This window comes from Acipenser ruthenus, chromosome 11, assembly GCF_902713425.1.
Source record: "Acipenser ruthenus chromosome 11, fAciRut3.2 maternal haplotype, whole genome shotgun sequence".
NCBI classification, from domain to species: domain Eukaryota; kingdom Metazoa; phylum Chordata; class Actinopteri; order Acipenseriformes; family Acipenseridae; genus Acipenser; species Acipenser ruthenus.
In genome coordinates, this window is record NC_081199.1 from 27,290,394 (window position 1) to 27,310,452 (window position 20,059).

Below are 20,059 nucleotides of genomic sequence, written 5' to 3' on the forward strand. Positions count from 1 at the left end.
CATGGAATATGCAAAGTTCAAGAAGTCATTTCTAGCCATGGCAGGTGACACAATGTATACTAATACTTGTAAAAGGTGTTCCAGTAATAATCATTGCAGTGCCTTGGTACAGTATTTCTCTCATTGCAGATGCATCGTCATACATGGAGTGTGTTTGATATAAGCTAGCGTTTATAGTACTGACACAGCAGAGGCACAAACACACCTGCATTGCAGTGCTTGGGGAGATTGGAAGAGGAACCTACACTATTGTAGGTGTGAGATGATTTGAAACTGAAATGAGCGGGATAAATAGTGTGCTGTTAGCTAGCAGATCATTTTCAGTCAGTGTTTTTCACCAAATTCTTTTTTTTATTTATTATTTTTTAAAACGTGAATTTTGTATTCATTTTCCAATTTTCTCCTATTTTTTTTTTTGAATGTCCAATTATTATTCAACCTGGCTCACTGCTGCAACCCCCAAACTAACTTGGGAGAGACAAAGACGAGCACTCGTGTCCTCCGAAACAAGTGCCGTCAGCCGTCCGCTTTTTTTCACTCTGCAAGCCCGCCGTGCAGCCATATTCAGAACTTAGAGCGTCGGAGGACCACGTATTTCTGAACTGCGTCCAGGCCGGCCTGCAGGTGCCCGGCCTGCCACAGGGGTCACTGGTGCGCGGTGAGACAAGGACTCCCCAGTCGACCTAACCCCTATTCCGCCCAGCCAGCGCTTGGCCAATTGTGTGCTGCCCCCTGGAAACTCCCGTCCACGGTCGGCAGTGGCATAGCTTGGATTTGAATCGGCGATCTCCAAGCTATAGGGCGCATCCTGCACTCCGGGCGGAGTCCTTTACCGGATGTGCCACTCGGGAGCCCCCATACCAAATGCATCCTAAAGACACCTGCAAAAATAATGAATCCTTATTTTAGTAACCATTTTTAAAATCAAGTTTGAATTCAAAATAATGAATACAGAGACATCTTCAACTAATTATTTTAGCATGACCAGGTGCATTAGAGGAGGCTAAGATTCCAACATCACAGCGTGCTGTTGGTTCTTACCCGGCATCATCGGGCACCGTTCTGAGACAAGGAGGAGGGGCAGAGCTACAAGCACCAGCAGACACAAACAAAAGCAAGGCAGTTCATACAGCGACAGCGTGGGAGTACAGTCATGGAAAAGTACAGAGCAGTTAGAAGCCGTTTTGAAAGCACGTTGACAGCTGCAGAAACTAAACTCTGCATGATGTGGGAAATCAGAGAAAATCCAGCAGAGCTAAACCAAATGTGTGTAAAGTTCTGCATGACCCAGGACTTGCTTAAACTAGTAAGTATGCTAGAAATGGAGCTGCAGGAAATGAGACAGCAACAGGAGCTTGAGGAGCTGGCACACTCACAATTCCTGGAAGTCTGCACCCTTAAGACGGCCACCAGGGAGATAGAGGGTCTAAACAGCTGGGTTCAGGTAGGCAGAGACAGAGGAAAAAAAGAAACATCGTCAAACACAACCGCCACAAATCAATACATCAAACAAATTTGAGCCACTTCAAAATTTAGAAGATCATAACCAACATCAAGAGAACAAAAGGAACAACATCCAGGACCCTATAAACAGTGCTGGCCAGGCAGCAAAAAAAAAGGGAGGTCATGATTGTTGGACTCCATGTTGAGAAACACAGCAAGTTCAGTGCACAGTCTGGACCCCTTGTCACACATGTCACTGAGAACGTGGACAGGCTCCTAGAACGAACAGGAGACGACCCGGTAGTAGTCGTCCACATCGGTACAAACACTGTAAGAGACAGACCAAAATCCCTGCAAAACAAATTCAGAGAGCTAGGAAGGAAGTTAAAAGACAAGACCAAAACTGTTTTTTTTCTGGGATACTACCGGCACCTTGCAAAGGCCAATATGGACAGCTGGAAATACATAATCAAAATGCATGGCTGAAATCGTGGTGCACACAGGAAGGCTTCCCCTTTTTTGAACATTGGACCACATTCCACAACAAAGATATCTATATAGGTGGGAAAGGATCCTCAAGGAGGTTCAGAAGCATTTAAACTAGAAAGGAAGGGGGGAGAAATCAACAAAAAAACAGAAGGGAAACCACATCAAAACAAGGGCAACAACTCAGGTAAGCCAGCCATTAAATGTATTTATCTAAATGCTAGAAGTCTCAAACAATGTTAGAACTTGAAGCTACTGCACTAACAAGTAACTACGATGTGATAGGTGTTACAAAAACTTGATTATCTGAGAGGGATGGAGACGAATATAATATTAGTGGGAATACACTGTATAGGAAAGACAGGCAGGACAGAAGAGGCGGAGGAGTAGCGCTATACATAAAAAATAGTCTTGAAGCCCTGGTATTATATCTGTAAGAAGAAAACAACGCAGAATCAGTGTGGGTCAGAATGGACAAATATTCAAAGGGCATAATAATAGGGGCATGCTATAGACCCCCAAATTCAGATGCCAAGCAAAATAATCTGTTATACAATGACATTAGAAATGCGTGTAGAAAAGGTGAAGCCATACTAATGGGGGATTTCAACTTCCCACATATAAAATGGGGAAAACCCGGTGGGGAGCACGACAAACGAAATTGAAATGGTGGAAATGACAAATGACTGCTTCCTAACGCAATTTGTCAAGGCACCGACTAGAGGGGAAGGCACGCCTTGATTTAGTCTTTTCAAATAATGAAGAAATAATAACTAAAACAGAGGTCAGAGAACCATTTGCGAACTCGGACCACAACATGGTCTCATTTGAAGTGCTTTTTAAAACCCAAAAAGTAATGACTAAAGGCCTTTGCACACTGGATCCGTTCCGTCATTTAGAATCCGTCATCCGAAAAAGTCGTGTGTCAATCCATTGCACACTAGATGCGTTAATATCGTACTTCAGAGCGCTGATGTGCAGTAGGGGCTTTGTAGTTAATATAGCTAGTTTCAGTATTTTAATAAAAAATAAATACAATTCTGTTAATTCTTACATAACTGAACACAAATGTTACATGTAGTATAAACTTAATGATCAGCAAACGCTGATGGGAAACGTTTGCTAATTACATTTCTACTAGATCTATAATAATGTTACGCAATACATAAAAAACAAAACAAAAACATATGATATTACACAACACAGTTGTCATAGCATCAGGAACCATATGACCAATATTTAATTTTTCAAACACTCGATCTTGTATATATCTAAAAGTTTGGGAATCTAGCAATGAGCTACCGAAAATACTTTCCATCACTTTCATGTACTGCTCCTCTTTTCTGACTGTTAAGCCCTGACCGCTCTTCGTTGCCATGTCACGCTTCTTTCTCTGATATGTGACTCCAGGTTAGGCCATTGTTTCTTTACTTCCTCGACTACAATTGAAATAAAAAGTATATGCTTGTAATAGCCTATACTGCACAAAATCCACGTGTTTATGTATGCTATCAGTTCATAATTTCATGTTTTATAATACATATCATTCATGCCCAAGTCTGTGTAAATGTCTGTCCATATGTTTTCTTTTTTTTATTCAAAGTCTTTGTTGGATTTATCATAAAGTAATTTTTGTTTGGGGACACACACAATTAGGTTTTCCATTTTGTTCAGGGACCTGCAAGAATCCACGTGTCTTCCCAGTCGTTTTTCATTGGTCAATGTATTTAACAAACGTCAAATCGGATCAAGTCGAACTTGTTTAGATTCCAAAGTTGACGCATCACCGTTGTATGACAATTCCGGACTCGGTATGCAAGGTGCAATAGGGAATACACGTGATCGTTTTTTTCTGTTTAGACGCACGTTAAATCCGGATGCGTTATCGGATCCAGTGTGCAAAGGCCTTTAAGCTAAGGTTTATGATTTTAGAAAGGCAAACTATGAAGGAATGAAACAGAGACTAACAGAAATAGATTGGATGTTTTTTAAAAATGTAGTACTAGAGGCGCAAAACAATGACATCCTAAAAGTAGACAAATCTAAAACAAAATTGCCTAAATGGTTTAATAGATCAATTAAAAATATTCAGTGGAAAAAGGCACTTTACAGAGCGTTTTAAAAGGGACCAAAAACACAGTACACAAAAACAGTATTTGGAACTGCAAATGCAAGTCAAAAAGGAAGTTAGATAGGCCAAGAGAGAGATAGAAATGAGCTTTGTTAAGGGGGCTAAAACCAGTTCCAAAAAGTTTTTATTTAACAGCAAGAGAATATTGAAAGAGGAGGTTAAATGTCTAAGAGATACAAATGGCAAAATCATAGACAAAGAGAAAATATCAAATATATTAAATTATTACTTTTCACAAGTAAACTTCTAGAAACTATAAAATCCAAAATGGAAAATTACCTATATGGTAACAGTATCCTGGAAGACAGTCAGCATGGTTTTAGGAAAGGGAGATCGTGTGTGTCTAACCTGCTTGATTTTTTTTGAGGATGCAACATCGACAATGGATAATTGCAGAGCATATGACATGTTTTATTTAGATTTCTAGAAAGCTTTTGACAGAGTCCCGCATAAGATTAATTCTCAAACTGAACGCAGTAGGGATTCAAGGAAATGCATGCATATGGATTAGGGAGTGGCTAATATGTAGAAAAAGTACTGATTAGAGGAGAAACCTCAAAATGGAGCGAAGTAACCAGTGGAGTACCACAGGGATCAGTATTAGGTCCTCTGCTATTCCTAATCTACATTAATGACTTAGATTCTGGTATAGTAAGCAAACTTGTTAAATTTACAGATGACCCAAAAATAGGGTGGCAAACACTGATGCAGCACAAAGGTCATTCAAAATGAACTAGACAGCATTCAGAACTGGGAAGACACATGGCAAATGACATTTAATAGAGAAAAGTGTAAGGTACTGCACGCAGGCAATAAAAATGTGCATTATAAATACTGTATGGGAGATACTGAAATTGAACAAGGAATCTATGAAAAAGACCTTGGAGTTTATGTTGACTCGGAAATGTTTTCATCTAGACAATGTGGGGAAGCTATAAAAAAGGCTAAGAAGATGCTCGGATATATTGTGAGAAGTGATGAATTTAAATCAAGGGTAGTAATGTTAAAACTACAATGCATTAGTAAGACCTCACCTAGAATATTGTGTTCAGTTCTGGACACCTTGTTACAAAAAGGATATTGCTGCTCTAGAAAGAGTGCAAAGAAGAGCAACCAGAATTATCCCGGGTTTAAAAGGCATGTCGTATGCAGACAGGTTAAAAGAATTGAATCTATTCAGTCTTGAACAAAGAAGACTATGCGGCGATCTGATAAAAACATTCAAAATCCTAAAAGGTATAGACAATGTTGACCCAGGGGACTTTCTTGACCTGAAAAAAGAAACAAGGACCAGGGGTCACAAATGGAGATTAGATAAAAGGGGCATTCAGAACAGAAAATAGGAGGCACTTTTTTCCACAGAGAATTGTGAGGGTCTGGAACCAACTCCCCAGTAATGTTGTTGAAGCTGACACCCTGGGATCTTTCAAGAAGCTGCTTGATGAGATTCTGGGATCAATAATCTACTAACAACCAAACGAGCAAGATGGGTCGAATGGCTTCCTCGTTTGTAAACTTTCTTATGTTCTTAAGTCACAGTTATGTAGCCGTGTCTGTGGGAGATGACCTGCCTGCCTTCTGTCATGTGCTGTGAAGGGCTCTTGACAACATTGTGCTTTGCTGCTCAGTTCAAAATAAATAAATACATTTCAGACGACACCGATTTGACATTATGGACAGGACTCTGTCTCACTGACTTCAATTGAAAATTGTTTGCTAAACGATATTTGAGTAGAGATTATTTTATAGAAACAAATGTGGGGCTGTCCTGAATTACGAGGTTCCATCTGCTTTGCCTTTTAGACTGTGGACATCCACAAAGAGAAAGTGGCCAGGAGAGAGATTGGCATCCTGACGACCAACAAGAACACCTCAAGAACTCACAAAATCATTGCACCCGCCAACCCGGAGAGACCTGTGCGCTACATCCGGAAGCCCATCGATTACACGATGCTCGATGACATTGGCCATGGAGTGAAGGTAGGCATCGACTCTTTGGGGATCTGGGGTGGGGGGTAGCTGTGTCCATAAGGCCATTATTGTGATATACAGTATCCGTGTGACATTTACCATAGCTAGCCTTGTTAGTCCTGAGATTCTACATTTAACCATTTCCTTTTGTCATTATTGACATTTAACATCAGCAGGTATTACAAATCTACAGTACCTGTGTTAAGGTATATTTGACAACGATACACAATTGTACTGTAGTGATGTCTGATGGGTCAGCCACAGCATTGTTGGCTATTTTCTGTAGCTTTTGGAAATTCCTTTAAAAATCCTGCTGAAGTTTACACTTGACTGATTTCAAAGAATGTACTTAAATGCTTTTTTCACAGAAATAAATTGAACAGATGGAATGAATTCTTTATAACATGCTGTATCCCACATTGATGTTTATTTAAAACCAGATTGACCAGATTGCTGGCTTACCCAGTAATAGGGTTGTGTGTTTTTTTTACATACATTGTACTTCACTAGTATTGCTACAGCCTATGATTTTAGTCTTTTTGCAGCATCCCCTATATATACATGTAAAATGAAGACGTGAGATTCACATAGGCAGAATTCCTGTCTGATGAATCATGTTCAGGACAAGGTGTGCAGGATTTTGCTTACATTTCATAATGTTAAAACATGAGTCATGAATGGAATCTTGAGAAATTGAACTGCATATGGATTGGAAGTAGTGGTGGCTATTTTTTGTAAATGCAAACCATTTGAAAATGAATTCTTGAGATGGAGTAGGTTTTTAAAAACATACATTAATATAAAAAAAATAAACAAATAGATGCCAGTGCCAGGTTGTCCTGTTCTGTGGTCATCCTGCTTTGTGAAGCTCTACTTCAAGTGTTCAATTATTATTCAATTATTATTATTTACCGGGGCTCCCGAGTGGCGCATCTAGTAAAGGCGCTCCACATGGAGTGCAGGATGCGCTCTATAGTCTGGACGTCGCAAGTTCGAGTCCAGGCTATTCCTTTGCCGACCGAAGACGGGAGCTTCCAGGAGGCGGCGCTTAATTGGCCGAGCACCGCCCGGGGGGAGGGAGGGCCAGGTCAGCCAGGGTGTCCTCGGCTCACCGCGCACCAGCAACCCCTGTAGTCTGGCCGGGTGCCTGCGGGCTTGCCTGTAAGCTGCCTGAGAGCTACGTTGTCCTCCGACGCTGTAGCTCTTGGGTGGCTGCATGGTGAGTCCGCAGTGTGACGGCACACGCTTCGGAGGACAGCGTGTGTTAGTCTTCGCCCTCCCGAGTCAGCGCAGGGGTGATAGCGGTGAGCTGAGCCTAAAAATAATTGGCCGTTTCCAAACTGGGGAGAAAATAATAAAAAATAATTGTCAATGTTATTATTATTATTTTTTTTATTAAAAGGTGCAGCATTTCTTTTCTGATGTATATTGGCCATTAGCTCTTGAGAGATGCATACCTGTCAACTCTCCATTATTTGCCGGGACTGTCTAGTTTTTTGGATACTTCTCCCGGACAACTCCCGGGACAGATTTTCTCCCCTATTTTGCTCAAAGCTCTATAGTTAAACCTCCTTATGTCAGCAAATCTTTAATGTTTGCAAAAGTCATGGTTGGTGTGTACTTAGCAAGGTTTAGGACCCAGGGGAGCCCTGTGGCAGGCATGCAAGTTCACATACTTGGCCACGCACCTGCACCCCCCCCCCCCATCCCCCTCCCCAGCTCTACAGGGGAAACAGTAAAAAAAAAAAAAAAAAAGTATCACGGATTGCACTACCCCCCAACCCCTTTTTTTGTATTTTCAAAAGGTGACAGGTATGGATATACACCTATATTTCTACATAGGTGTCTGCTTGTCATGACACCTTACTATGATGCATTTCTTATTCCTAATTAAGTCCTGTTGGTTTCCTTCAACAGCAGTCAGAGAGGCAGAAATTCAGTCTCTCCAAATGTCTTTGATTTTAAGAAGTGGCCCAACAGGGGATTGTGTCGTCTGGTATAATGTCTAATAGATGATGAAATCTGTGCCGACACCAATTTCATCTCGCTTTTAAACTTACACTACGTTTCTTTCAGATAGAAGCGTAGTGTAAGTTTTCCTTCAGGCCAATAATTCTGAAGTATAAACCTTAGGACAGTGTTAGATCCTTCCATGTCATCCTACTATTGATCCACACGTCATGTGACATCATACAAGGGATACTGCATCTTGTTTGAATAAACTCTCTGATGCTGTTTTTTTTTTTGTTAATAATCGACTCATCATCCTAAAATGTCTTTCTGATCATAACGCATTTTGCTTTTCCCACTTCTCTCTCCCTCTCTCTCTCTGGTATCGGACTGAAAACATTGTTGAATGCTGAATGCTTTTAATTTTTTCTCTTCATATCCTTACAAATTTCCAACTAACCTATCAATGCTGTTTTTTTTTCTTTACCTCTTTCATTTGCTTCATTTATGCATTAAGTGGTTGCTTAGATTTAAGGTAAGAGATCCAGGGCTCACCGTTCTGATAATAACCGAGAATATCACACAAGGGGAGGGAAGCAACGAGGATGTCTCCCAAAGCTTTTACACTTTTTAAACATGTCCAATACACTGTACTTCACATTTATATCAGAAATAAATATAACCTTGTCTAGGAATTTAAAGTAAATTTAATTTACTTTTTCTGGCTTCTATGGCACTAAAGCATTGCTAAAATTCAGGCTTCAATTGTTCTCCAACTAGCCAATCTATTTTGTGTCACTGTTGATTGTGATCTGGATTTTTATTCTTTTTTCCACACATTGATCCAGACTTGCAGTGTTATCTAGGATCTGGAATAAAATGCACCCATTTAATAAAAGCCACTTTTAAAAGGCTCATTTACTATAATGCTGCTTGACCTAACTGATGACGCTTAATTGTATTTTGGCAGTCACAGTGAAGGCTTGGTGGACACTCAGCATTTATAGGGGGTACATCTTCTAATCTAGGGATAATACACCTATTCATTTCTGTAAGATCTAGCAGTTTTTATAAATTTCAACTTTAACAGTTTATACGGTGTTAAGCATATTATTAACACAGTGATTTCACATTATCTTGCTTATTTTTATATATGATTTTAATATGGCATATATTGAGATATCATCCCAGTTTCCTTCCCTGGTTTGTCATATTCTGTTTATTCTATATACATGTTTCAATAGTTAGACTGTATCAGTGGTGTTCTCTTGTGGTGATTTTTTTATTTATTAACGCTGACATAATTTAATAGTTTAGAACCATAAAAAGATGTAACCTCCAATCCCACTTGCGTTTATTATGTTTTACAATTTTTCGATGTACACAACAATATTCAAATACTGACATTTTTGTAAAATATGCTGTCTCCAAACCTGAAGTGGAAGAATACAGGTCCCTTCTACAGAAGAAAGGTGAATACTGAACGTGCTGTCAAAGTTCACAGCAAAATACCAGTCTGTCCCTGAGCCCTTGTTGAGAAACCATCAACAGATCGTAGCCTTTGTGTAGAATAAATTGCACATTTCTCCAGCTTCCTACAGTGCTATCGTAATGTAGTTGGTGCAGATCTTCCTGCTGAAGTGAAACCTGTTGAACCCGTCCCTGCTGAACCTTTACTTGGAATCGATTGTAATTGATCTAAATGGTGGTGGGTCTAAAAGCTGCCACTGTTTCACATTGACAGATTGTTTCTCATAACTTTTGTACTCTTAGATCCACTCTTTTTTTAGATCAGTTGAATAGAGTCCCTTAAACCCCTCAGCCCCCTGGGTAAGCTCTCCTAAACAGGTTTCACTATTTTTTTTTTTTTTTGTTACCTTCATAGAGTTTTGCTTTCTGGTTCTTGTTGTTTAAATCAGCACCAGGTCATCACTTACCTGACCTCACCTCACCTCGTCTAGCATCTGTTGAGCTTTTTGTTTGTTCAAATCATCATGGCTGTCTAGACTTGATAATTTAACTGTCTCTGTCGCAGTACAACAATACTGTATTGATCCACTACGTTTAACGTGACCGTTTTACCAAACCGTCAAAATTGGTTTCTGTTCAAAGTTTCTTATGATTGCACGGAATTATTTTAGTATGTTTTTTGATGTGAACAAAAAATGTATTAATCTGCATGTTCTAGAATAATCTGACACAGTATCTTAAAGCATTTTACCATTCAGTATGTTGCAAACTGACTCGCCAATCAGTTCAAGTTGTGATGAGAATGAGGTTCGCTGTCTTGATTTTGTGTATTTATGATAGCTATTCCAGTCATTGTTTTTGATTTGTATGCAGATTTGAAATGGTGGATGAGGTGGTTTGTATTTGAATAATTTCTCCATCGACTCTATGTGGTGGGATGTTCCTCTTGCTGTTTAAAATAAATCATATTAAATACTCATTTTATATATATTTCTAGATGTTTTTAGATGTTTCATTTTTAGATGTTTCTGCCCTCATGCTTTCTACTTTCACCAGCTGAGCAGCTGGCTTCCTGTGTTTGTGGCTGGTTTGACTCAGCTCTTCTTAGTGCGGATCTATCTGTACTGATAAAGGTATTGTGTTCTCTTGTCTATTGGGCAATGTGTGTGTGAGAGTGAATGATTTATTTTTATAGCAACCTGCTTCTTGAGAATTTTGGTGCACCTAGCAGGAAGAGTCAAACAGCCTGTTCAAGGGATAGAGACAATCCTAAACATCTGAAGGACCTTCAGACAAGCGAAAGTGTCAAGTGCTTTTTAGAGAGGTTAGCAACATGATGATTTTAGTATCCTAGCAACAGCCTTGTATTTGTTAGGGAGGAAAATATATATTTTTAAATGGACGTGGATTTGGTCTTCGGTATACAAGTAAATACAGATAGAAACATCGGTAGTTGGTGGGTCTGTGTGACTTTGTGGTTGGTAAAACAATCGGCCTTGGGAAGCATCCCACTTGTTTTAATATGTATAATACTTCCTTTGCAAATGCAAAATAAAGCATGTTTGTGGGGCATAATTAAGGAAATCGGTAACTGTCTCGGATAGTGCAAAGCTACACTAATTGAAGTTTTGGGTCAATTCATTGCTGCTGATATCAATGGCCTCTTCGTGTTTGCTTAGCTTGAATTTATTTTAATTGGTTCCATTCGTTCAGACTTCAGAAGATTCATTTGATTGTACAACTTTTAACAAATAATTAAGTACTTGCTGCTCCTGGCTGAGCATGTTGAAATTCTTTAGCATCTGCATTGTGTAAATGAACTGGGGTCCACTTGTACTCTGTGAAGGTAACAATATCATTTCAAACAGTTTTATAGCTAAGTGCATGGCCTTTTCCTGATCCGCATTTCTTTTTCTTTGTTTTCCTCTACACTCATTTTGTAGTGGTTTGTTGTAGGTACCTCTTTCATGTCGCACTAAATGCATTGTTGCACAATGGAAGGTAACTAAGCAAGAACTTCTGCCAATGTCCTTGCAGGTCAGCACACAGAACATGAAGATGGGTGGTCTCCCGAGAACCACCCCACCCACCCAAAAACCTCCAAGCCCGCCAGTGTCAGGGAAAAGAACGATCGGGTAGGTACCACCACACTGTTTCAGGGTGACGGTACGTGAGCACAGAGGACCGCAGCCCACGCATTGAATAGGCTGTTAAATTGATTTCCCTCTTAATTAAAAAAACAGAAATTAATCAACTGAACTGTGGTCTGGTTCCAGCCGCTTGCCCTACATAACTTCATTCGCACCTATTTTTTAAAAATCTAGGTCATGGTATTTCTGCCAGATGTAAATGCATTTAATTGATTTTGTATCATTTTAAACTAAATTTATGAATCGTGTGGTTCGCTAGCAGCCCGCACTTAAATGAACACTGACCTTCAAGAGCTTGCCCTTATTGAGACCAAACTGTGCTATCCTCCTACACATGGATTGATCATGTCTATAGAAGTCCTCACATGTTATTATTCCAACCTGATGTTTGTTTGTTTTATTGATTTATCTTAATGCCTAGAAGAGACTTGCTGTGAATTTAAACAAAACCGCTTTGCAAGAAACCAGCCTGAAATGAACCAGCTATTTACAAAGTTTCTTTCATAGTTATGGTGTGCCAATTCACCTTGTGGTACCAATTGCAATACATTCTTTTTGTTCTGGATTCTTGTATTTGTCAGCTATCTGTTTTTCATAGCCCCTTATTTAAAGATACGGTCTACAAGTTGTATTGTATCTAGTTTTTGTTACTTCAAAAATTGTGGATAAACAGTAAAATATACTTTCTAACATTCTCTTATCTGCACTGAAAGTTATATTTAAAAAAAAAAAAAAACAAACAAAAAAAAACAACTTTCTTTTATTGTAATGATAAAACTAGAAAATCACAGATACTGGGGAGGGTGGGGGTACGCCTACAGTAATCGAGACCCAGATGGCTTATTGCTCCCTGCTGGAAGACTATAAGCAAACTGTCTCCTGACTCCTCCTATTAGATCTCCAATGTCTGGCACTGACGCACAGCAAGAGGGACGTTTTTTCTAATTAATCCACATTGCAAGGATTCATCCTGTAAGTCAAAGCTAGCCTTGGTGTTTATCTGCTTCTACTGCAGCATACCATTTCCCAGCTTGGAATCCAACTGCACAGCGACTGACATTTGCTCGCCATAAGCGGCTCTGTTGTATTTTGGAAAGCCTGTTGCTTCTAGTTATCCACCTTCTGCTTATGGAAAGGTCTGTCTTTTTGCCCCTTGAAATGGTATTGTACCTGTAAGCATTTTGAAGGTACATCCTCTGTGATGCACAAAGTTTCCCTGTCTCCCTACAGTGGAGTTCTTAAGCAGCTAATACAGCATTAAATGTAAGTTTTTGGGATTGTATTTAATAGGTGGGTATAATTTTAAATGGAGTTACTTGGAAATTTCCCATTAAAGTTCCAAGGTAAGTAAAGCAAGAAGTTTCAATAACTTTTATGTTACAAACTGGTTTTGAATTTTCCAGTAAATTGGTTTTGTGTGTGATGCAAAATGACAGGAAACACATTAAAACCATTCAGATTATACTGTTGCATCATGTCCCCTGGTGAAATCGTTAATTATATTGAAGGCATGACTAGGCTAAATAGATCAGTATTAAAATTAGATTTAGAGATATTCGGGTCTCATAGTTATAGATAGTATTCACATTAGAAGTCACCTTTACATCAACCCTCGGTTATGTTTATTATTATTTATTTATTTGATATGGCTTTAAATCCGTTCCCAAATGCGGCCCGCGAGGACGTTTGGTGCGGCCCCCCAAAGAACAGTCTCAATTTAGTGACTTTAGTAGATTTTATTTTATTATTTAAGAGCAAAACTGTATTCAGCTACATCGGGAAAATGCTGTTTGTACAGTATTGTAGTTTTGGTGTTCTTGGATATTTTGTTTGGGAAAGTACTACTGTAGTAACAGTTTAAAATTGTTACTGTTCCATTACTTTTTTGTACAATGTTTCTGAATACGACTACAGTTAGGCTACAGTACAGTAGCTAGTAGGATGTTACGTAGCAATCGTATGTAATTGCATAAAAAGCGCCAATGTAATGGCAGAGAATTTATGAATAATTAATGCTGCACTTTAAATAGAAATGTGTGATTATTTCGTTCTTTTTCAGAAAGAAAAAATAAATAAAAGCATCAAGGTAAATACAGTAACGTCTGTTTTATTTCTGCACATTTACTATGGAAATAGCTCTAAATGTCCACACCATGGGGCAGTTTACATAATTTGTTTAATTTGAACTTTGCACATTGCAGACTCTCTGACTCGGGAGGGGCGAAGACGGACACACGCTGTCCTCTGAAGTGTGTGCTTTCAGCTTCTTTACACTCTGCAGACTCACCGTGCAGCCGCCTCAGAGCTACAGCGTCGGAGGACAACGTAGCTCTGGGCATCTTGCAGGCAAGCCCACAGGCGCCAGACCAGACTACAGGGGTTGCTGGTGCGCGGTGAGCCGAGGACACCCTGGCCGACCTAACCCTCCCTCCCCCCGGATGACGCTCGGCCAATTGAGCGCCGCCCCCTGGGAGCTCCCGTCCACGGTCGGCTGTGGAATAGCCTGGACTCGAACCGGCGACGTCCAGGCTATAGAGCGCATCCTGCACTCTAGCGAGTGCTTTTACTGGATGCGCCACTCGGGAGCCCCCTAGGAACCCCTGCTTTTAAATCATTTTGAATTTTAGAACTGGGACTTCCAGTATTTAAATGAGAGCTGGAGTCATCTAAGATGTAACCCACTGAATTCATTCATCTGGTAAAATAATTTCACATTCATGTAATTTTAGATCACAGGCAAAAAAGAAATGTCTAACTTTTTTTTCTGTGCCTTCCTTAAAAAAGATTATTCTCCAGTTCTTGTTTGGCACTAGCTGTGCCCCCTTACTCTAATCTGTAGGTTCAGTGAATGAGGGTTAAAAAAATAAGACACAACTGTTGATCCAGGCGTTTGATAACTGAGTATATTTGTGTTCACTTCTCCTTCAAAAGGTCACAAACTTGCATCTCTGTACCAGTAGTTGGATTGTTACTTCATCTTTCCAGTTATCTACCAGGTCCTCTGTTTTTCCAAATGAAAATGTCCACATTGGTTATGTTTATCATTTTAAAAAATACAAATAAATGAAGCCTTGGGAGGTGGAAGTCTCACTAGAGTGCATGGGCCAAAATGTAATGTGTTTTAAAGCCAGAACCGATGTGTCCGCCAAATCGAAACATGCTGCGTAGAAGTGAACTACTTCAGCAATTTCACACTGTGTTAATGGATGGTAAAGATACAATGGGAACTTCAGGAGGTTTATGTCTGTTTCAGAGGGAGGGGCCTCTTTCTACACAAGCCAGTGCACACAAAAGGGCTTTTCTCTCGTAAATAGATCTGCAATCAACAGGAGTATGGAGTGCACCATTCAATCAATACATCCTGCCTTGGACTGGAAGATGGTTTTGTTTTAGTCTGACTAGGATCAGCAGTTCTTCTCCAGTTTCCAGTTTGATCATTAATTTGAAGCCCTCAGGAACTTCCTGTAGAATGGCAGTATTACGTGGGCATCTACATTCAGTAGGAGGTTGTGGATTAACATAATCCTGTTACAGTTTAACGTGAAGGATGAACAACAATAAAACAATTATATGTTTTCAGAGCATATTTTAGTTTTTTTTACTTTTTTCTTTCTTTTTTTTAATTTTTTTTTATGAATCCTAAAATACTTTCGTACCCTGCAGGCGGCACTCTCCTTACCGAACCCTAGAGCCTGTTCGTCCTCCTGTGGTTCCCAACGACTACGTGCCGAGTCCGACACGCAACATGGTGCCCACTCAGCAACAGAGCCCAGTCCGAACTGCTTCTGTAAACCAGAGGAACCGCACATACAGGTACCTCCCGCTTCTCTGCTTACTCTGCTTTGAACAAGCTCAGCTCGCCAGTAAAATGTACAGCCTGTCAGAACAGTGAGGAAAAGTGGGACACAGCCCCGTTCCTACTTCTGCTGCTCTTTAGACTGAAGACTTCACTGCTTCATACCTGCTGCTACTAACTCTGACTAAAACTCATACTCTGCTCTCTGCAAGTAAATCTCACACAAACAAAACCATATATTGCCATCATGATTTCTTTTTAAATTGACTTGCTTCGTAATTCATGGGCTTAATTACATGACACTGAGACACTGCAAAGTTCTTTTAAGTTCTCTGAGCTTTTTTTTCATAGGTTTCTGCATGGAATTGCTTTATTTTAACTAGAAATAATGGTTTAGATAGCAGTGTGTACACAAAGTCAGACTGCATAAAAATTCATTCCCACAATAGATGTCAATTGTCATTAATTTTGGGGCGAACCAGATACAACAGACTTTGAATTCAACGTGTGGTCATGGAAGCACGGAAATGTTAGAAATGTGTGTGCAAAGTGAACCAATCCAAAAAATTGGGAAATTAATCCTCATCCTTCGTTTCGTGTTACAATTGGGCTAATTCTGAACAGATGCAAAGTGTCAACACATACACAAGACATAGTAGATACCCAAGCCCACCGATTTAAAGCCAACATTAACCTGAAAATCAGTTTATAGAGAACTGATCCACAATAATACAGATTTTGGACCATTTTCTGAAATCTGCAAAACTAGCTGCATCCTGCCTTAACAGAATCACTGTTACTCTGAGCCCAATAGACATTTAAATAAACACCCCAGGGCAGCCAGTTTTGAAAAATACAGCACTGCCTTTGCCAGCAAATTAGGACTTCTGTCCTTCACCCTATATAAATACGTAATGAGCGTTTCTACAAAGGTCTGAGTGAGAGACTTCAAAATATCATACAGAAAAGAATAGCTAGTGAACATGGCCTAAGAAATCCCTTGTCTCACTTACACACCCCATATAGGAAAAGCAGCAAGCAACTTTAACCTCCACGCAGGGCTGAACTCGTCGCTGCACTGATTTGAAAGTACCATGTACATAATAAAGTTAATGACATGTTGCTAATGTATCAAACATCGCATTGCATGCTCTACTTCGTGAAATGCCAACATCCCATTAGACACTTCAGAAGAAATGGCTTTTCTCAATTACAGCTCTCCAAAGTAATAGCAGCCTTGCATTTCCAAGGAAATACAACTATTCTAATTAAAACTCAAGTCCCAGGATGTTTATCTAATTCATTGTTATTTCTTTTATTTACTCCTTATGTATTCATTCATTTTATTTTCAATGCATCAATTGAGTTTCTGATGACCCCCTTCCTACCATGTGTCATTAAACTTGTTCTTCCATAGCTTACTGCTACTGCTGTAACATGCTTGGTCACTGTCAGGGCAGGTCTGTGCATGCTGAAGCCAGAATATACAGCTACTGACCAATACCAAATGTGTCTCCCACTTTGAATCCACTGGGCTTACACTATATCAGATGAATTGTTTTAGTGGAAACTATGAAGAGGTCTGTGCTAGAATTGAGATCCCACATTATCTGAGGGTTTTAAAATGACTGATATATTTCTAGCTGTACTGTTAACCCTTATAAAAGTTTACCATGGTATGTAAGTTTTCCCATGCTTATACTATGCATGTATCACAGTTTACCCTGATTTTACCACGTTTTAATATTCTTTACTATAACTCCCTATTCTGTACAATGCTTACCTATGCGGCACCATACTTTCACTATACTTTCTTACAATTGGCGATGCTTTTACAATGGGAAACTTTTATAAGGGAAAGTAGTAAAAAAAAAAAAAAAAAATCTATGAAGTGTATACTGTCAAAGTTGCTTTGTATTTCTATCTTGCATTCCTCAATTTTTAAACAATTATTTTCAGAACTGTTGAATCTGCAGTTACGATATCTTGGCTATGTTCAAGCATATTTTGTATTGCAACTGCAAAATTTGAAAATAGAATTTGAAGTGAGAAGTCTTTTCATGCAAGCCTTCTCTGTCTGGTATGGGCCCTCTGCAGTATTAATGTATTAGAAAACACATCTACAGTGTCCTCCTTTTTGGTATTTCGTTTAATTTAGTGATGAAAACTGTGAAACTACTGTGAAAAGGTGTATTTTCCACCTATTTCAAAACTATAGGATAGATTATTAAAGCCATCTACTTCAAAACATCATTGGCACATTTTTATTTTATTTTAATTGTTAATTTAATAAGTGGCTTCTTAATCTGTTCTAATACAAACTTGTCTTGAAGTTGATTTTGACGAACTAGTTTTGGGATTTTGTAACGCCCTGCCTTCCCTCTGAACAGCAGCAGTGGGAGCAGTGCAGGCAGCCACCCGAGCAGCCGGAGCAGCAGTCGAGAGAACAGTGGGAGCGGCAGTGTAGGCATCCCCATCCCCATCGCTGTGCCCACCCCCTCTCCACCCAGCGTCTATCCAGGTAAGGAGCCGTGGGAACCCCCTGCCCTCCCTCTCTCCTCTTCAGGCTTTGCATTAACCATGATCTTTCACTTTTGATCTGATACAGCAGGTGGTAAAGTCAATGCATTTTCTTCTGTCTTTCCTTTTGGCCCAGGAGCTCATTTTAATGGTGGTTATTTAAAACAGATGGAGCTAAATCTGGATATCTTCCATTGGTTTGCTTAGTTTCTTCTTAAAAAGGTGGATTCAGATAAGCATTGTGACCAATGTTGCAGCACATATATAGATATCTATATATAATTTTTTTTATTTGATACAGATAATGACTCTTCATAATGTGCTTACAAATTGACATGATCTCACTCTTTGCTTTACTGCTTTCTGTATTCTGCTCCCAAAATTTAAGTCTGTGTTGAAACCACATTAAAAGAAAAGATCCAGGTCACGGCTTGTGGTGTGCAGGCTGCGTGCGTCATAGTGAGGTTCCTGTCCTGGCTATGCAAAGTCGTCCATCTTTACTGGGGATTCCAGAGTGAGCATCACGTTGGCTTTGGTGCTCACATGCATTAGGGAGGCAAGACCAGCAGGGACTGTTTCTCCTCCACCTTGCTACAACAGGCACCTGGTGAGCTCAAGTAGACACCTACAGAGCTGGCCTCACAAAAACTTTCCTTGAAAAAATGAAAAATTCTGTTTCACATTTTAAGATTGTGTTTTTCTCAACCTTAAGCTAGTGACCTGAATAAATTCAAATTTAACATCTGCGAGACACTAACACAGCTCCCTATAATTTGATTTAAGGGCTAGAAAAACACTTCCATAAATATTCAAATTAGTTTTTCACCCTTGTAATGGTGCAGAATTCACTATGTAAAGAATTAGGCCAGTCATATCTGTGGGAGCACTGTGTTCTCCTTTTTAACATGATTGTGTTCTGATTGAAGGCAGACTTCTGGTTTTGTTGAAGCTAAGAGACTCCCACTCTGCCTTAGATAGCAGCTGAAGACAGCTGTTCAGTATGGCAATGTTTACCTGAGGAAAAAAAAATGTTAACTGCTTAAGCTAGGACTTGACTAATAAAAAGAAAAACTGACTAGACTTAGTTATTGTTGCCTGTTTTTTACTGTTAGATGTGTGGCTATAAGTCTTTAACTATAAAGGTTACAGGTACATGTCATACATGAAATGAATGTGCACACAGCTTTCATAAAAAATGTGAAATAGTCTGAAACACACCCTGTTCAATACAGATAACAAAAAAAACAATGAAAAAGACACTATATAAAAAAAAAAATTAAAAAAAAATTGTGTTTTATAAGAAATATTTTTGCATGGCCAGCTCAAATCGGTGCACAATGAAACTTCATGCAGGGAACATGGACATTTTTGTGAACAAATTGGATAAAAAATAAAGGAATTATGACCATATATACAAAAGGGATTAATTGAAATATATATATATATATATATATATATATATATATATATATATATATATATATATATATATATATATATATATATATATATATAATTGGAAAATAGGTCCTTGTGCCTTCGATGTCGCCATTTCTCTTATTTTGTAAAGATTTTGTGTGAAACTGTTTGTTTACTGCACCAAGGTAGGTCTGTCTTCAGCGCAGCAGCAGCAACATTCCAAAACACTTGCATTCAAGGCTATCTCCTAATATGGTCCTCTACTGGAAATACACAACTAGGACCTTGTTTTAAAGGCCTGAATCTCCTCTTTCCAATGACGCAAGCAGGGCTGTCTCTCACAGTGCCTGAGTAAAAAGTTAAAGGGCCAGGTCGCTGGCGGGATATTTAACATCGGGTGGACCCTCTAAGGTTAAGCTTTAGACCCAAACTAGTATTTCTATCCCAGGTAACTCGGCTTTTTCAGTCCCTGATGGGGTAAACATGCAAATGAGACATTTTGACTGTGAAATGTTGCTGTTCTTTTTGAAGGCATTGATTCAGAGCTTCGGTTTCAACTGAAGTATTTTAACACTTTGTTGTTGCATTAAAATAATGATCTGTAATACATTATTTGCTGCTGTCTTCAGTATAGAATGTTAATTTGAGCAGAGTGGGTAAACGCTTGTCTAATAGTGCCTTTTGTATATGATTCCCTTCTATTAAGTCATATATTTCTATAAC

The 20,059-nt window shown here is 39.2% G+C and overlaps 1 protein-coding gene across 15 annotated transcripts in view; it reads left to right on the forward strand.

Moving 5' to 3' along the window:
- LOC117426899 (abl interactor 2-like) overlaps positions 1-20,059 on the forward strand; it is a 71,657-nt gene that overhangs the window by 38,853 nt on the left and 12,745 nt on the right. For 4 of the 15 annotated variants that reach the window (XM_034045081.3, XM_034045085.3, XM_034045088.3 and 1 more), the window contains exons 3-6: positions 5,864-6,040; positions 11,489-11,586; positions 15,265-15,414; positions 17,788-17,918. In XM_034045081.3, the coding sequence (XP_033900972.3) occupies positions 5,864-6,040; positions 11,489-11,586; positions 15,265-15,414; positions 17,788-17,918 (556 nt within the window). Of the gene's footprint in view, positions 1-5,863; positions 6,041-8,498; positions 8,517-9,420; positions 9,454-11,488; positions 11,587-15,264; positions 15,415-17,787; positions 17,919-20,059 lie in introns of all 15 variants that reach the window. The other 11 variants (XM_034045084.3, XM_034045080.3, XM_034045087.3 and 8 more) reach the window with 5 other exon arrangements.